Raw genomic sequence first — 19,348 nt, 5'->3', positions numbered from 1 at the left:
CGGCTTTAAAGATGACAAACGAGTTATTTTACCAATAAGTTCTGTTGAAGAATGACGAATTGTGAAGAATTTAAGGTTTTAGTTTATAATGATCAAGTTTATTTTAATTTTAAAGTTAAGGTAGTGAATAAAGAAGTTTTAAAAATTATGAGTAATTATCCATTTTGTTTAATTTTTTTGACTCCATGATTTAATGTTTAAACATTATATTATGTGATTTGTTTCAAATTTATTATGATTCAATGATGATTTGTATAGATTTTTTATTCTCATATAACTAAAATTGCTACTCATATTGTTCATTGTTAAGATTGATTCTAATTTTATTTAATTAATTTAAAATTGAAAATTAATTTTTTAAAAATATATTAATATGTGCAGAATACTAGTATATTATTAAAATATGAGTATGGATCGATATTTAACTGTATCATACATAAAATTCTGTGCTATATAATTATCCTATGGCTAATTTGTTAGATGTCTCACATTTTTTCCCTATTAACCGTTATCACGCTGTTGCATGCAAAATTATTTATGTACATATGTTAGTAATGATGTAATTTATCTGCACTCTGGTCACATTATCTATTTTATTTGATTTTAAGACCTGTGGCTTGTATTTCAACAATAAATGAATTTAAGTTTAAAAGTCCCTTAAATCTTTAGCCTTAAACATTAACTTCTCTGCCACTCAGTCAACTCACACACAAATATTAAGCCTTTTGGGAATGGAGTTGAATGTTCTATGCAACCAGATTTTGGTTACGATATTTGCTGTTATTCAGTGGATCACGAAACTCATAAAAATTTGAGAAACACATAGTTTTCAACTTAAAGCCCAAAAAATTGATTAGACTGGCCTACATGGGCCATTACTACGACCAACACAAACATGCGGCACTTAACCCATAAACTAGTAATGTTAACCCAGTCCAGCACAAAATAAATAAACTAAAAAGAAGAGGGAACATCTTTTTTGGGTCCACGAACTTTGCCAAAGTATCATTTTAGGTCCGTGAACTTTGAAAATATCATTTCAGGTCTATCAACTATGTGTTAATATCATTTGAAGTACTTTTTTACTATTTCCAAGTTTTTCTAGACAAAAATACCCTTGATACCATAAAGGGTTTATATTTTTAATAAATTTATCCTATACTCATATTTTTTATAAATATCTTTACTATATATTTTTGATTAATTTTCTAAATATATAATTCCTTCAATATTATCACTTAATTTTGTGACATGCAAGAAAATCTTTTTATTTAATTTTTTATTATTAAAGAAAAGTTCTTTATTCAATTTTAAAATTCTGTAATATAAAAAATTGAAGAAGCAATTTTACTTGCATGTCACATAATTAAGTGATAATATTGAAGGTCGAATTATATTTAGAAAATTCGTCAAAAATATATTGTAAAGATATTTATAAAAAAATATGAGTATATGATAAGTTTATTAAAAATATATATCCTTTAAGGTATCGAGGGTATTTTCGTCCAGAAAAACTTGGAAATAGTAAAAAAGTACTTCAAATGATATTAATTCATAGTTGATGGACCTGAAATGATATTTTCAAAGTTCACGGACTTAAAATGATACTTTGACAAAGTTCATGGACTAAAAAAGATGTTCCCTCAAAATAGAAATATAAACCTAGTTTTACTTGTTTAGGGATTTAATAATTCTTTGATAAACCTTCTCCAGGTTTAGATTCCTTCTTGTGGCTTATTGCACAGTAGGGAATAATTTAATCATAAATCAACATATTAAATATTACTCCCTCCGTCCCATATTAGGAGTGCCATTTAGTTATGGCACGGGTTTTAAGAATTTGGTGGAGTATGTAAGGGCATCCGCATCGCGGCTCGATGTCGTCTCGGTCTCGTCTCGACGAGACGAGCTGGCATCGAGACGGCGATGCGGCATGCATCTCGTCCCGAAGAGACGAGCCAGCTCGTCGAGCGCGGAAGAGGCCGGCCTGGAGCTGGCTCGTCACGCGCGCGTGCCACGTGGCCCGCGCTGGCGGATGGCGTGACGCCCACTCGCAGGCCCGCGAGTGGGCGTCGAATTATGATGTCATAAATTTGTTTTTTTTTAAAATCGAAATTTCGAAAAAAATAAAATAAAAATAATTTTAAACGGTCAAATGACCGTTGCAAAGGTCGAATTTTTCAATTTTTTTTATTTTTCTTTTTTCTTTTATTATTCTATAAATACTCCATTCCTCTTCCATTCTCCATTTTGCACATAAACACTACACTCATCTATTCTTTTCTCTCCAATTGCTGAAAAAATGTCCGGCGATGGAAACTCCAGCGGCGGCGGCTTCGGCGGCGGCTCGCGGCGCTCTGGCGGGTTCGACTTGAACTCGTTTGACGATTGGGTGAGCATGTACAACTTTTTGGGTACTCCCGGTTCGTCGCCGGGCACCCAAGTCTCGACGACTCCACCGGCGTACTAAACACCACATTTTGATGTGGATGCATACTATCGTCCCTCCCCCCCAGAGGTACGGGCAATCGCCGGGATTATCCCAAATTCCGGAGAATTTTACGGCAGAACGCACTTTGGAATACCGGCCAAAGGTGGAGGCTCCGCCAGGATCGGCGTCAAAGCCAAGGAGGAAGAGGAGGAAGAGGGCGACCACGAGGTTATGGGGGGCGGCACCGTCATCCATACAGCCAAAAGGAGACGTTGGCTCTGTACGACGCTTGTATCAGCGTCTCGTACGATACTATTGTCGGGAATCAACAATCCCACTTGTGTTTTTGGAAAAAAGACACCGAAGTTTACAACGCACGAAGGCTGAAGAAGACCTTTGCCCGCAACGTGAAGATGCTCCGCAGTCATTGGGACCGATGCGACAAAGGTGTCAAAATTTTTTGCGCGATATACAGGGCAGAAGAGGCGAATTACCAAAGCAGAGCCAGTGGAGCCGACATTCTGAGAGCGGCGTTGCGGGTCTTCAAAGACGACGTTAGTAAAGATTTCAAGCATGTCGATGTTTGGTCGCAAGTCCACCACCTTGAAAGGTGGGCTGGCAGTGTCGAGTCGGGCTCGAAACGCGCGAAGCACACGGCGTATGGCCACTACAAGTCTAGTGATGGCGGCGAAGGCAACACCTCACAAGAGGGCACGCCAACCGATGATGCAGGGGGGTCTTCCGGTTCACGACGGCCCCAAGGGACCAAGGCGGCGAAGGCGGCGAGAGCGAGGGGGAGGGGCCGCGGCGGGCGAGGGCTCGGGCTCCGGCACGGGCACGGGCTCGAACACCCTAATGTCCATGTACCTGGTCGCCACGATGGCTGACACTTCAAAAATGAGTCCTCCCCAATTTGAAGCCCATATGGACGGAATTGCGCATTTGAAAGCTCAACTTGGTATTCAGACTCGATCTAACTTGGGTGCACGCCGACTTCGGGGGATGATTCGCCGGCGGAGTAGTTTTTATAATTTAATTTAGAGTATTTTAATTATTGTATTTTTAATTCTTTTAGGCCTTTAAATTTTAATTTTAATTTTATTTAATGAAGTGTGTTTTTATTAATTGAATTTGTTGGAAATAAAAATAACAAAATGAAATTGAATGAATAGTTAAGGGATGAGATGATTAAGAGATGGAGGGATGCAGGTTTTGTCTCTTAGTTAAGAGATGAGCTGAAAAGTACAGTGGGGCCCATGAATAGTGAAGAGATGAGACGGTTAAGAGATAGGGATGCGGATGACCTAATAAATGGAGTGAGATGATAGAGTGTATAATAAATAAAGTAAGATAATAAATTAAGTGAGTTGGTTGAAGGTGAGTCCCTTTTGACTTTTTTGGTTTTTTATTTTTGTTTTTGTTTATTTTAATGTATATAATGACATTTTGAAGTAATTTTGATGAACAATGGGGTAAAATTGTATGACCAAATATGAAAAATTCTAAATGTGACTCTTAAACTGGGACGGACTTTTATGACAAAATGTGACTCTTAAACTAGGACGGAGGGAGTAATTTTTTTTTTTTTTTATTTCCTCCGTTCGATTGTGGTGGAGTCTTTTTACCATTTTGGTACGTTCTATAATAGTGGAATCATTTTCCATTTTAGTAAAAGTCAACACATTTCTTCTCATTTACTTACTATCTCTTATTTTATTATCTTTTCATCTCTTTACCTTTTTTCATTTCCTATTTTATTCATTTTTTACTTAACTCACTTAACACAATTTTTCTTAAATTACGTGTAAAAAAAACGTCTCCACAGCTATACAACGGAGGGAGCATAAAATATCGTGGATGTGAGAAACAACATTCTTTGTTGTATAATTAGCCAAAATAGGGGATCCAAACCCTCACCTCAAGCGGGTGGAATTTGATACTTAGAATATGAGACTAGACATAATGGAATAAGAACACTTAATAACATTTCATCTCTTGATAATATCGGAGAGGATCTCCAGCTCCACTCCTCATCCACCTCTCACAATCAAATAAAATAATTCACTAACACTTATTAAAATTGTTCATAGTTATAATATTATTTTATTTGATTGTGAGAGGTGGATGAGGAGTGGAACATGAGAAGTGGAGTAGGAGATCCTCTCTGTGATAATATTGCATCCGTCCCTATAAAATATTAGTAGATTATTTTATTATTTTGGAATGTCTCTTAAAATTTATACACCTACAATTTATATTTTAGGAATTTTTCTCTCTCTAATGAGGTGGTTTCATTATCTACTAACAATACTTCAATCTCTTTGATACCCGAATGAGGCTGCTATCAACGGCGAACCCAGGTGGGATCACGTGGGGTCGGTCGACCCCACCGGTGGTCCACCTGAGTGCAGCCGAAAAATGTCATTTCGACCTTTGACACAGCACAGCTCCGCCTCCGACCCCACGAAAGCTTCAACTCCATAAATCTTCTACCTTTTTCCAAATAATAAGAATACAGAGGAACAATATTAGATAAACTTAGAGGAGAGAGGTGGGAATCTGATGTTGGCCAGTCGGCTGATGAAAAAGACGATGATGGTTCCATATTAGTTAGGTTAAATGAAATTTTTTGGGCCTATTTTGCTTATTTGTTAGGCCACCTAAAATGTTAATATCAATTAATTAAATAGGTCGGCTCAAATTTCGTTTCATCAACCACAAGTCATTTTTATTTAATCACTTTTTAAAATTATTATGTGTTAAATATTTGGTGTTAAAGAATTTTGAATTGGTATGGTAACTAATTAGCATTCTCAGATCAAATCTTAGTTATTAGATTAGAAGATCTAGTGGTTGAAATAATGCCATAGATTATATTTTTAATTAAGAAAATTAATAAATAAAATTAAAGGGTATTAATGTCAATTTCCTTTCATTAAAATCATCTTAAAATTTTAAATTTACATAACTCTCTCGATTTAAATTATTTTTTCGCAAAAAATATATTAAATTAAAGATAATTTTATAAGGATTCCAACGAGATCTCAAATTGCATATGTTCCGACGACGTTCGGATGATGAAATTTAATATTTTTTATTTTAGTTTTCGTAAATGTTGATAACCAGATTTTTATCAACAAATACATCAAAAAATTTCAGTATAATGCGTATAAAATCTCAATAAAACCATATAAAAATCTCTATAAATATGTGTTGATATTTTCTTGTGCTAGTGTTGATATTCTTATGTCATAATTATTGATATTTGTATTACACTATGTTGATATAAAAAAACATTCACGAAAATATTATATGATAACATAATGACGAAATTACCCTTTTATTGTTATTTTTATTTTGTCTACTATTTATTGAAATTCGTAAGGTTCAATCTCATCCACTCATTTTAAAATCTAAGGATGTAGATTTGGTCTTAATTTTGGATTATGATGCTATAAGCAATGGAAGATGACCCTGCTATTGTATATACAAATATTCATCTGACTACTTAAAATATAATACTCCCTTCGTTCATAAAGAATATGCATTTTGGGGACGACACAAGTTTTAATGTAAAATTAGTAAAGTAATAGACATGCTGAGAGAAAAAGTAAGTACAACATTGTTAGTGAATAATGAGTCTTACCTAATTAGAGAAAAAAAACTTTCCATAATTAGAAAGTGCATATTTTTGTGGGACGAACTAAAAAGGAAAAAGTGCATATTCTTGTGGGACGGATGAAGTAATATTTAATTTAAAATAATTATTTATATATTATTATATTTATTATTATTTTTAATTATATTCGACCCCCACGGAGATCCACCATTGGCTGCTATGATCGGTGGGGCTGCTCCAGTCGATGGGGAGAAGAATTCCGCGTCTATGGTGTTGGCAGTGCTACTGCGCTAAGGATGGCAGCACTGGCCGCGGCTCTAGTCTGACATTGTAGGGGAAGGAGAAGATGTCGAGAGATGTAGAGATAACATTTTGAGAACTAACATTGGAGTAGTATTTTCACTTGGGTTGTTTTTTAATGCAAATGAAGATAATTCAAATAACTTTGGCTGCATTATCTTTCTTGTTTAATCCATCAAAGGGCTCTTGCTGGTACATGTGTGCTCCCTTATATTACAAATTGTGGTATATTTTTTGTTTAATCTATTAGTTTAATATATTTTTGAATTAATACATGCTGATATTGCCAAAACTGAAGTGTTTATTGGTGGAATCAAGATAGCATGGTAATTATTACTTATATTGCATAAAACAAAGTGTTAATACTAATATTGCATGATTGTGTAATCTGTTTTGCATATGTGTATCTCACTTTTGCATATTGCGAATTATGACATCCAATATTGCATTTTTGAATAAAAGATTTTGCATTTGAAAATTGTTGGAATTCTTCTTATGTTGATAGTGGAATACGAATTACATTGTGTTAGTGTGAATTAAATGATGGTTTTTTTGGGTTACAAACTCTTGAAAATACCCGCATGAATCGTGACTTCCGTAAACATCCTTTCTCGTTTTTATCTCTTTTTTTAGAAAATAATTTTGCATCCATTGCAAATTAATGAAAAATGTAACCCATTTTTTTTTTATAACATCTTTTTTTTTTTTAACATTTCTTTGGCTTTGATGAAGAAGATGAAGGAGAAATCTATCAATTTTGTAATTTGGAATTCCGAAATTTGTTCTGTAAAGTGGTGCTAGAATTAGACCTCTTGAATTTTGAATTTAAGAGAGAAAGAACATCCTTTGGATATGCTTGATTCATTCATTTCCTTTGTATTGTCCTAATAGAAGCTATCATCACTATTTAGCAAATAATTGTTCGCCGCAAGAAAATAATAGAATCAAAGTGACAATTCTCCGTCTCATAAAAAAAAACATAAATAATCCTAGTTTGGAGAGTATTTTGATCTCAAAACAAGCAAAAGTCATTTGTGCAATGTCGTATCAATGTCCAAAAATGTTCTGCTTATGATATATTAAAATATTAAAAATAAAGAATATGTTGAGGAAATAAAAATTGAAATTCTGTGTTTGAAGTTATATCCCATGAAATGAAAATCTGATAATTTACACATTAATAAAATCATAGAATGGAATTGGCAGGCGAACTACTCGAAGCTAACTCAAACTAATTTTCCCCTCGACGCCTCCGCCCCCTTCTCTCTACTTGTACACTACCACTACCACTACCACTGCCGCCACCGCTTTCATCTATCCCAATGGCTTCTCTCTCTTTCTCCTCCTCCGTCTCTACCTCCACCCCCTTCCTCCGCCCCTCCGCATTCCTCCTCAGGCCCCGCTCCGCCCGCCTCCCCCTCGTCCAAGCCAAGATCCGCGAGATCTTCATGCCCGCCCTCAGCTCCACCATGACCGAGGGCAAAATCGTCAGCTGGGTCAAATCCGAGGGCGACGTCCTCTCCAAGGGCGAATCCGTCGTCGTCGTCGAATCCGACAAGGCCGACATGGACGTCGAGACCTTCTACGACGGAATTCTCGCTGCAATCGTCGTCAACGAGGGCGAGACGGCTCCCGTCGGCGCTGCGATTGGCCTTCTAGCCGAGACCGAGGCCGAAATCGCCGAAGCTAGGGCTAAAGCTGCCGCGCAGTCGTCCGCCGCGCCGCCGGCGGCGGCCGAGGAGCCGGCTCCTGTTGCTCCGAAAGCTGAATCTCCAGCTCCAGCTCCGGTGGCTGCTGCGACGCCGGGGAAGCTGGTGGCGACGCCTTTCGCGAAGAAATTAGCGAAGCAGCATAAGGTGGATATCACTAAATTGGTAGGGACGGGGCCGTTCGGTAGAGTTACGCCGGAGGATGTGGAGAAAGCGGCTGGAATCGCGCCGGCGCCGAAGGCAAATGTGGTTGCAGCGGCGGCGCCTGTGGCTCCTGCGGCGGCATCTCCGCCTAAGACTGCAGCGAGTTATCCTGAGATCCCAGGGGCGAAAATAGTGCCGTTTACCACAATGCAGGCGGCGGTATCGAGGAATATGATCGAGAGTCTCTCCGTGCCGACCTTTAGAGTTGGTTATCCCATTGCAACGGATGCGCTCGATGCTCTGTATAAGAAGGTACAAATGCTCAATTCAATCCCAAATTCCCAAATTCAATTGAATAAGTTAGGGTTTCCATAGTTAATTGATGATTCATAACTTTATGAATGAGGGAATTTCATGTTCAATTATTATGCTATGGTATGAGTTGATGAGTTTGTGATGTGATTTAATCCATTGATGCTATGTATACATTTGATTAAAAGGTTACTGAGTTGATCTCAATTTCCCTAGTTAGTTGAACAGATTAGGTCTTCCATAGCCAATAGAAATTCAGAACTTTGTGGTTGAAGGATTTTTATCTCCAGTAATTATGGTGTGTGGTGTGAATTGATGAATTCGGTAGATTAATAATAATAAGTAATGTGAATTATTAAATTGATAATAGGTGAAGGCAAAGGGTGTTACCATGACTGCCTTGTTAGCAAAAGCTGCAGCAATGGCACTGGTTCAACATCCGGTGGTGAATGCAACATGTAAAGATGGGAAAAGCTTTACTTACAACAGCAGTGTAAATATTGCTGTGGCTGTGGCAATGGATGATGGGTTGATCACACCAGTGCTTCAAGATGCTGATAAGGTGCACTGCTACTTGATTCTCTTGTTATTTGGCAACTGTTGTTGCAAGATCATAACTTGGTTGTGTGCTGTTGTTCTAGTTGGATTTATATCTCTTGTCTAAGAAGTGGAAGGAGCTAGTTGAAAAGGCACGAGCGAAGCAACTTCAGCCCCAAGAATACAATTCAGGTAGTGTACTCATAGAGTTGGATCTGTATTAATTTGGAGAACACATATGGCATTGAGACTGAATTACATTACCAATATGTAGGGACTTTCACATTATCTAATTTGGGCATGTTTGGAGTGGATAGATTTGATGCTATACTTCCGCCAGGACAGGTGATGGTTTAAATATAACATTATACGGATTGTAAAGTTATGATTATTTACCAAGTTATTTGTTCAGGGAGCTATAATGGCCGTGGGGGCATCAAAGCCTACCGTTGTAGCTGACAAAGAAGGATTCTTCACCGTTAAAAACCAGATGCTGGTAACTTCACCAAACTGTGTCTTAATTTATATTTCATCATAAACACTACCTACAGGTTTGGAAAAGATGTTAAATTAGAGAGATGGGTGATCTTATATTTGAGAAATGTCCTTTTGGACTTACCAGAAGACGCATATAGCTGTTTGGCTTCAACCACACACCCAATAAAAGGAAGACATAACAATACCTATTTGTGATTGTGAAATAATATTTGAGATAATTTTATTTTGTAGTGACTACTGACTATATATACTTGGGTTATATAAGGAAATGGTAGCTTTTTTACGAGATTGTAAGATATCAAAAGGCCTAAGATTAGGGGAAGTAATGGCTAACCAGTTTTAGAGGTGGAATTTGTGGAACTTATTACGTAGTAGTTAGTAATATGATTCATCTTGCTGAAAACCTAGCTTGTAGATTAGAGCTATTGTTTACTAAGAAATTGTTCAATTTCCTTCTCTTGTTGGCAATATAATGATATCCAAAACCTTCTTTTTTAGGTGAATGTTACAGCTGACCACAGAATCATCTATGGTGCTGACTTAGCTGCCTTCCTCCAAACATTTGCAAAAATCATCCTGAACCCGGAAAGCTTGACAATGTAGAAGTGAAGCAAGGCATTACACTGAATAAAGTAAAGCCAACTGAAGAGTTTAGTGTTTGATTCTTTGCCTCTGATATTTATACTCTTGCAATCAAAATTATTGAAGGCAGTTTTGAATCGTCTATTTGAGGAGGATGATGTCCATTTCCAAAATTTTTTAATGAAATTGATGCAGAAGGTTTTCTTATAATGAAGATTAGCATAACTTACTGATGTTATAAATGGTATGACATTGCATATATACATGTACCATTTGGTCACCTATTAAATGGATACCTCAACTGTTAGTTCTACACATAATATCTCTGACCTAAAAGCACAGAACATCACCCATTTGAACCTCCACAGCAGCCTCACCAATCCAAGCTGATATTCCTTTTAGTATAGAGCTTGTCAATGTATTCTATGATAGGATCCGAGGCTTTGATGAATCTTCTCATCTCCCTCTCTGCCGATTCATCTGTTAAGAAAACCGTCGTTTTAGGGCAAGATCACACTCTGCAGAAATGAAGAAGGGGAATTTGAGAACTCACGAGTTTCGTTTAGTTTGACGAGCAGCTGTTCCCTTGTAGGAAGAGCATACATCCCAGCAGAAGCAGCTGTTCTCACAGCCCAAGTGTGGTAAGGGGCGCACGTTTTGGCATAAGCCGACGAGGCTGCTTCTTTCAAACTCGGATCACTGCGATGTCAAAATGTGATCCGATTAGCCGTGATTATGAATGAATGAATCTTGTTAGTTTGCAGCAAAACATACTCTGAGTTGAGAAAGTTCTTGAACAGAGTTGAGATGAGATCAATGCCCTGTCTCACTCTTCTCAGCTGACGAGTAAGGCTTCCTTGTGTCCTAACCGTGCCTTGTTTTATGTCATAATCTATTATTCTGTTTAATGTTAAGTGTGTTTTGATTGCTCCTTTAAGCCCACCCACCTGAAAACCATGAATTGAGGTTAATTATAGTTTATAGTAGAAAAGATATCGTAATTAATGAGATCGATACCTTAGCACCATATTCTAACTCGGCAAATTTGAAGGCAGTGCCAAGGCAGGTAAAGAGAACAGAGACAAGAGAGCATGCGTCGCAGAAGCTCTTCAAATCGAGATCGCCATCGAAGCTGCCAGCGTTCACCGTGGCGCAGAGGTCCTCGAACGCGTCCGCCACCGCCGACAGCGGCGTAAGCTTAGTATCAACACCATCCTCCTCACGCCTTGACGTTATTGAGCTTTTCACAAAACTTTCTCTCCTTCAAAAATTTGCAAAAAAAATTAAACAAATCAAGCATGGAGAAATTCAAGAAATGGAAGGAGAAGATTGAAAATCTTACCTTTCCTTGAATGAGCCTCCTGATCTTGATAATAGGGAACGCAATTTGGAGGCCATTCCAAAAAAATCAAACAGATAGAAGAGAAAGATGGTTAATGTGAAAAAGTGAGAAAATAAAGTTTATAACTTAATATAGTTAGTAATGGTTTGGGAGGAAAAAATGCAAATTTATGGATAGCACAGTTCTAGAATTAGAAAAAGTCGTTGAATCTACTAATTTGATCGTTCTCTGTTTTTGCTTGTCTGTAGACTATAATGACGACTTATCTACTTCTACAAAATTCTAAGTTGAAATTGGATATCGAATTTTGTTGTCATAATCTAAGAATAGGCATCTAACACGTATGAAGACAATTAGACAAGTGGAATCATTTTATGTAGTTGTATTATATAACAAATCAATTTGTTCTTAAAAAAAAAAAACAAATCAATTTGTTATTTATAGTTTTAGTGGGCATTGGGATGTGTGGTACTGGATTCGTTTCAAACGAGGGATTAACCGTGCAGTAAGTTACAGCTTATACAGTTAATTTTTTTTTAAAATGAGGGTTGTAGAGTCAAACATACATTTAACAAAGTTTGAAATATAGCAATGAACTTATATAATAAAATTATGTCAACACGCACAAAAAGCTATATAGGGAGTAGAATATATTCAAAGTAAAAGTCTTGTTAGTTGGGCCGATTCAGAGTTAAGGATAAGAGCGAATAATAAAACTCCACCCATCCATAAAAAATAATTCATTTTTTCTATTTTAATCCATCCATAAAAGAAATATAAGTCTAATTTATGGTAATTTTATATTTATAATATATTGTGTCCCATGTTAGTGAATAATGCATCAAATATTATTTTCTTTTTTTTTCATTACTTTATGAGTAATTTTTACATAAACATTGTACTTCATTCACTATTAAAGTAGTTTTCATAGATGGAGAAATAAAATTAACTCTTACCTTCCATCTCTTGCAGTATTAAAAAGAGACACACGAACTCATGATAATAAGGAAGGAAACTCATTTGAGAGCTTTTCTTTTTTATAGATAGTACTCTCATCGTATAAAAAAAATAGTACTAGTTCTTTTTGTTTATCTTAGTTCGTCCACTAAATTTAGTTCATATCTCTTTGCGATAAGCATCTATCTCTAATGGCTTGATCCACCTTTTCACGAGTAATTAATCAATATTTTTTCTTTTTATCTCTCTTATTTAAAGGTGTCGAACGGATAAGATCGACTATATTTAATAAGGTCTACGCTAGTTGAGGCCCATACTCACTTGGTAAGTGAACTGCGTTGGGACGGGGTGTGTTGGCAGTGAGGATCACCTAATTCTTTTCATATATCATCCCTGCTCCATCCCTCACAAACGTAAAATATAACGGTGAGTCAATTACTTACAAGTTGATAATAACACAAATTTGTTATACTACTACTCCCTCCGTCCGCGATTAGGAGTCCCGTCCCGGTCACTTTTGCACACCTATTTTATAAAAATAATAAAAATAATAGTTAAAGTGGAGAAATGGTAAAATAAAAAAGAGAATAATGTTGAGAAGACTCTTGTCAACAATATTATCTCTCTTACTTTACCATTTGTCCACTTTAACTATTTTTTATTATTTTTATAAAACGGGTGCGCAAAAGTGACCGGGACTCCTAATCGCGGACATAATATTCCAATTTTTAATTGCGGTAAGTTCAATAAAGTTACTACAGCCTACAAGTTAAAAAATTAGCTAATCTGAATGTTTTTGTCAACTATATGTAAAATTTGGAACTTGAGTACTTGAAAAAGTAATAATCCATACTTGAAAAATTCTAAAATCTTTCAACATCCGACCTTTGATTTTTTGTGCATTGTTTACCAAATTCGATTCATCATTTCATAGTCTTAAAACTTCTTCTTTGATTTGTCATATTCTATAAGTTGTGCATTCGGTAAACTTTATTCAACCAATCCTTCAAGTCAAGAGGATGAAAAGTTGTGACTTTATAGACGGAAGAATAGTGTATAGAAATATGAAATACAACTAGAAGATGTTAGTGCATTATTCATGGGACGTGCTTATTCAAATTTTGTAACGCTATTCAAAGAGCAATTATTATACAGCGAGTGAATAATGGCTTTCCGTGTCCCTTACAATTGACCTAAAATCTAAATTATGTTGACGAGTCGATCTATTCTACAATGTTGTCGATTCTACTAGAATTCACATAAGCAATTGTTGATGAACACATAATTAATTATTTTGGTGGGAAACGGACATTTGATGATGGCGCGTTAACATGTCATATTGCATAATGATAATTCTCTCTGTTTTAGGATTCAGTTTTTCTCTTCTTATTTCTAAACTAGTGTTACCACCCGTGCTATGCACGGGACAAAATATTTTCAAATAAAAAATATAAAGAAAATAATATAAAAATATATTTCTTTTAAGAATATGAATTAATTAAAAATGATATTAATAAGATTATAAATAATTAAAAACATTATAAACAACAATAAATAATCATTTGTAATTCTCTTCACCCATTTTTAATTTTTTAAAGATTTGATGCAGTTACTTGGTAAATTCAATTCAATAATCTTTGAAAAAAAACATGTTTCTTAATCTCCCCCTCTTTATATCTGTGTGTTAAATTCAATATACAGGATCACGATCATTAAGATATGAGCTAAATAAATCAACCATTCAGTGAACTAATCACATCTAGTTATGTGCTTAATTGATTATTAATCTCTGATGCAATAATACTAGAAATTCCATAGATACTTCCTACGTCATGCTGATTCAAATTTTCAATTATATGGAACTATTTTAGATGGTGCTTTGAAATTTTTGAATGGAGGGGGTAAGAGATGGAGTTAATACATTTCTGAGCATCACGCCATATAAATTAACTCCAAAAAAAGATGGGTAATAAAGTTCAGAATATGCACACAATAAGAACTGAGAAAATAGGGTTTTGGAAATAGATAATTGTTATTGACCTCAATGCTAATATTTCATCACTCTTCAAACTCATGTATATGGTCCAACAAGTAGTTTGCAGCCAGCTCCTCATTCTTGTTGCAGGCGAAGAACACTTGAAGAACTATTGCCCGGTCGAACCCCATAGATTCAAGCTGGAAAAACAATACCATACGTTAGCTACAAAACATATTCAAGAAGCTGAAAAGTGTGCATCTGTGGAGAAGGTTCTGTTAGGCGAGAAGTTACTCGTTCTATAGCCTCGCGTTCCTCTGGTGTAACTGTCACGGCCTGAGGCATTGCTGCAGGAAGCTGCCCCTCTACATTGCTGAAATCAACATCACACAAATAAAAAAATTTGAATCAGAACCCCACTTCCAATGACAGGAACATGTTTTTAGTATTATTGCTTTGCAATTAAGAGATACCCTTCATCGCCTTCTATGGGCTCATTGATCAGGCGAAGAAAGTCTGCTTGGTGGTCTTGAATCAGCCTCACTAATTGAGGATTTTGCTTTCCGAGCTCTTGAAGCATGGGCTGCCAAAAAAAGACAAAGCTCGTCAGTCAATGCCTGTTCGACATAGGAATAAGAAGATATGATGAGAAAGAGAGCGAACCTGCAAGATTTGAGGGTTGGCCTGCACCATCTCCCTCAGTGCTTGGAACTGATGCAAAGGATTAAGAAATAATTCAAAAATATTAGAAGCAAATACAAGAGTTCGTTCTTCGTTGAGCTATTTTAAAATCCTCAAAACTACCTGTGGAGTGTTCCGTAGAAACTCTAGGGTGTTTGCACCACCAGCGTTCGGACCCATATTTGGGAGACCCTGTCAAGACATAATCATATCTGCGTCATCAACTATGCATTTTCCATTCGCATGTTATGATCCTCTCTAGAATAACCTGTGGGAAAAGATTTAGTGGATCCGCATTCGGTCCAGAGGCAAGATCAGGTGCTGCTTGCACAGCTTCCTGAGGTTGTGCAGGCACATTGACAGCCGTTCCACCAGGTGCAGCAGGGGCTTCAGCTGATTCAGGTATCCCCTATGATGCATCACAAACAAGAACGCGCCACCAGTGTAATTACTATTATTTGAAGGATTCAAGTTAAACGCGTGATGGAGAAAGCTTGAGAACAGCCAAGATAGAAGTTTCACTCACAGAATATAAATAATCAATCGCTCTCTCTGGGTTATTGAAAGCAGCACGAAGAGCTCGCACAACTGTGTCTCTGTCCCAAATTCCCCCACCCATATCAATAATCTGCTGGATAGTACCCTCAAGGTTATTACCTGATACTAGATTAGATGCAGCTTGTCCGTAAACATCCGACCTGCAATAAAGCCGGATGTGAGAGTCCTGAAAGCCACAATGGCACAATTGCAGGGAAAAAAGAAACAATCTGTATAAAATATCATTAGAAGGATACTCACACAGCATTGGCAGCTGAAACAGGAGCAGGAGAAGGAACAGCAGCAGGAGCTGGAACAGAAACAGGAGCGAGTGAAGGCCTGCAAAATAAATTAATTTTAATCTCTGGCCACTAAATAAATTTAAGATGAATATAAAAATTATATCAATGTGCTACATGCATCCAAGAAAAGTAGGGGGCAGAGAGGGAGGAAGGGAGCACCGAGAATAACAAAGTTCCGAGCACTAAAAGTAAATGGTAACAAAACTCTTACACAGCCACAGGAGGTTGAGGGGTTGTTGATACTGGAGCTGAAGTAGGCTGTGATTCACCTGATCTGGGTGCCTAGAAAACATAAAGCACAGATGATTTACTAAAGTATGCCAAACTTCACGAAAGCCTCTAGAAAGTTGTTTGCAAATGGCATTTTTAATTAATCAATATGAGCAAATTGGTCAACACACATTGGTGTGGGGCATCAAACTATAGGAGTGATAATTGGAGCTGCAACGTTAAATACATGAATCTAATTGATTGTTTACCAGATATAGAAAGTAGAAACATCATTATTAGTGAATCTAGTTTGTTGTTACCTTCACAGTGGGTGCACTTGATGTCGTTGAGCCTTCACCTTGAGAGACCTTGTTCTACAACAACAAAAAGGAAGTCACAACAAAAGGACAACCGATCGGATAATAACCGTAGGTTAAAGTCCAGCTTGGAGAACACATCTGCTTTGTGTCTCCTAATGAATCAAGAATTAGCAACAAATGAAGTCTTACCTTCGACAGCATAATAACAACAAACGCATTTTCAGCAATTTTATTCTCATCAAGTGTTGTGCCATCTTTAAGAACTTTTCCTTGATGGATAAGCATTTGCAGTGCTGCAGGATAAACATCGGCTCCCTGCGTAGTTTCTATGATTCTCTTCACATTCTCAACCTGGACATTAAAGCTTATCAACAAAACAAGCCAAATCCCCAAAACATAATGCTAATCATTTATTCTATATATTCACCAATTTAAATGTGGCATATAAGATACATCGATGTTCATATAAAGTCATCTCGAACACCTGGTGGAATACCCTACGCAACACCAGATGAGAAGCATTACGTCCAGTGGCTAATGTATGATTAGAATGGCAATCTTCTCATACTTATGATACCGTGAAGTGGCGATAATTCCCACAAACGAATCACAATCACCATGATCAACACAATTCAGAGACACTGCTAATATTCTTCTTAATGACTCAAGCACTACAGCAGAAGCTACTAAATCCAGAATCCAACTAAAGGGATTGTCAAGTTTCAAAGTTCAAACACTACATCTACTCATTTGAATAACTTACTTATCTGAAACATCGACCTCTACTATTAAGCTTCATTATCACTTAATTAGGAAATCACAATAGAAGTATTACACCAAAGAATTTTAATCACACAAGTGATTTTCATCATAAATCACACACTAAAACGAGCACACGCCAAATGAATAGTATTGAATAGTTTCTACGCCCCATCCATTGCTCCATGAGTCCATGAGCATAAAAACCAAGTAATTGCTTAAAAGTAACAAATTCAATTGAACAGTTTCTCAATTGAAATGGGAAAAGGAGGATTTCAACATGTAAAATCACAGATATATCATGATACACTAATTCCAATAGCAGATTAAACAACAACATCTTCACAATAAATTAATCAGTAAGTTTCCAAAAACCGCAAAAATTCGAGCGTAAAAATTCATCATCGATTAAAATTCAACACAATTAGGAAAGATCAAAACATAGGAGTTGTAGAAAACCTTGTCTTCGGGTTTCACTTCGATTTCGAAGCTGGTGCCCTTGAGCGTCTTCACGAAAATCTTCATTTTTAATTGTTACAATAATAATTGATACGGATTTTCGAGGATTTAGTTTAGAGTTTTGAGAGAAGAGATGCAGAAGAGCAAGGGCATAATTTCGCCGTGGACTTTAATTTTGCCTTTCAGAGATATTTTTCCACAGTATCTCAGCTCTGAGTGGGAGAGATACACTCGCTCTAACATTCGCGTGGAAGACGGAGGGGAGGGGAGGCAGTATGATTGGTGCGTGGAACTCACGGACGATATGCGAGGTTGGCCTTTGTTGGGGTATAGATAAAAAGTGAGCTTGTTTTGTCTACGATTCCAACAACTGGATGAGACTTACCTCAGGCTTATCTGTATGTTAATAGCTTTTCTGGAATGTTTTTTCTACTAATTTTAATTTATTAATGTATTTTATGTGACGAATGAATAATCCTTTTATTTATGCATGCTTCTCTATGATGCTAAATAAATTTGATTTATTCTTGGGCCTATATGCATCAAATGTGTGGGAACCACGATTATTTATTCTTTTTTATTATTGGACCAATTATATCTATCACCGAACTAATTGATTATTCATTGTGTTGATCTGTAGGTATCTTGAAGGATGAGATAACTGATCTAAATATTTAAGGTTGCTCAATATCTAAAAACAGAAATCTACCCCTGATCATTTAATTAAGGATGGACGAGTCTCATACCACTTGAGTACACTCTTTAGATTTAAGATTATTTATTATTATTAGTTATTACTAATAATATTATGAAAATTTAATTTGTCAAGGGTAATTGGGTCATCTAATTAAATTTGGGCCTAATATGAGAAATTAAACCTTTTGAACAAAAAAGTTGGGCGGCGATATGCCATTATATTTGGGCTGGTTATTGCCAACTATAATTGGGCTAAACTTATTGCAACATAAATTTTCTTAGTATTTAAAAGGTGGATAAAAGTGCACAGTAAATGGGCAAGAAAATGAAATAGGCTTTAAACTTTTAATGCACAATTACTATGATGAAATGGGTTTTAAACTTTTAATGCACAATTACTACGGCAAAAGAGAAATTTAGTAGGTAGGAGAAAAAGAGAAAAAAATGGGTAAAAAAAGAGAAAAGAGGAGTATAAAATATTAGAAGTAGTGTTAATTGATCGTGGGATCCACTTCTATAATAGGAAGTTTAAAAAGTTTTTTAAAAAATTCTATTTTTAAAAAATGGACTAAAATGAAAATAATTTCTATTTTAAGGGCGAAAGTAGTAAAAATATACTAATCATTACCTATTAGTTCCTTATTAATTGAGTCGTTTTTCTATTCCAGAAAGTTCATGATAATTAAGTTATTTTTATTTCGGATAAAAAAACTACTCCCTCCATTCACTTTAGGAGTCTCATTTAATTTCAGTGCGAGGATTAAGAAATGCAAAGAAAAGTTGTGAAAAAAGATACTGATACGGGTGTCCTACTTTATTAATTACTACTCCCTCCGTCCCCGAATACTTGACACGGTTTGACCCGGCACGGGTTTTAAGAAATGTAATGGAAAGTGTGCTGAAAAAGTTGGTGAGATGTGGGTCCTACTTTTAAAGTATTAGTTTTATAATAAATGTGAGTAGGAATGAGTTAGTGGA

General features: G+C 36.2%; 3 protein-coding genes across 3 annotated transcripts; 1 reads left to right on the top strand and 2 right to left on the bottom strand.

Annotated features, from left to right (window-relative positions):
* The first annotated feature begins 7,672 nt into the window (after positions 1 to 7,672).
* On the top strand, positions 7,673 to 10,342 carry LOC125188610 (dihydrolipoyllysine-residue acetyltransferase component 4 of pyruvate dehydrogenase complex, chloroplastic-like). The gene is made up of 6 exons (XM_048085555.2): positions 7,673 to 8,515; positions 8,886 to 9,077; positions 9,157 to 9,244; positions 9,327 to 9,397; positions 9,465 to 9,548; positions 10,049 to 10,342. The coding sequence occupies exons 1-6, from the start codon at positions 7,673 to 7,675 to the stop codon at positions 10,151 to 10,153; spliced, it is 1,383 nt and encodes a 460-aa protein (XP_047941512.1). The 3' UTR covers positions 10,154 to 10,342.
* On the bottom strand, positions 10,332 to 11,714 carry LOC125188611 (ACD11 homolog protein-like). The gene is made up of 5 exons (XM_048085556.2): positions 11,475 to 11,714; positions 11,150 to 11,393; positions 10,907 to 11,079; positions 10,686 to 10,831; positions 10,332 to 10,612 (listed from the first exon to the last, which is right to left on the bottom strand). Exons 1-5 carry the CDS (start codon positions 11,528 to 11,530, stop codon positions 10,506 to 10,508), a joined length of 726 nt encoding a protein of 241 aa, XP_047941513.1. The 5' UTR covers positions 11,531 to 11,714; the 3' UTR covers positions 10,332 to 10,505.
* A 2,663-nt stretch (positions 11,715 to 14,377) lies between these two features.
* On the bottom strand, positions 14,378 to 17,863 carry LOC125186020 (ubiquitin receptor RAD23d-like). The gene is made up of 12 exons (XM_048082321.2): positions 17,675 to 17,863; positions 16,646 to 16,807; positions 16,457 to 16,510; positions 16,138 to 16,208; positions 15,886 to 15,963; positions 15,614 to 15,785; positions 15,356 to 15,496; positions 15,211 to 15,279; positions 15,070 to 15,117; positions 14,880 to 14,989; positions 14,701 to 14,779; positions 14,378 to 14,606 (listed from the first exon to the last, which is right to left on the bottom strand). The coding sequence occupies exons 1-12, from the start codon at positions 17,738 to 17,740 to the stop codon at positions 14,490 to 14,492; spliced, it is 1,167 nt and encodes a 388-aa protein (XP_047938278.1). The 5' UTR covers positions 17,741 to 17,863; the 3' UTR covers positions 14,378 to 14,489.
* Positions 17,864 to 19,348: the final 1,485 nt, after the last annotated feature.

Source organism: Salvia hispanica, chromosome 5 (assembly GCF_029641045.1).
Source record: "Salvia hispanica isolate PSC_SH4W2 chromosome 5, Shi_PSC_v1, whole genome shotgun sequence".
Classification (NCBI taxonomy): domain Eukaryota; kingdom Viridiplantae; phylum Streptophyta; class Magnoliopsida; order Lamiales; family Lamiaceae; genus Salvia; species Salvia hispanica.
The sequence above is the reverse complement of the archived record's forward strand: the minus strand, read 5'-3'. Positions and strand labels throughout refer to the sequence as shown.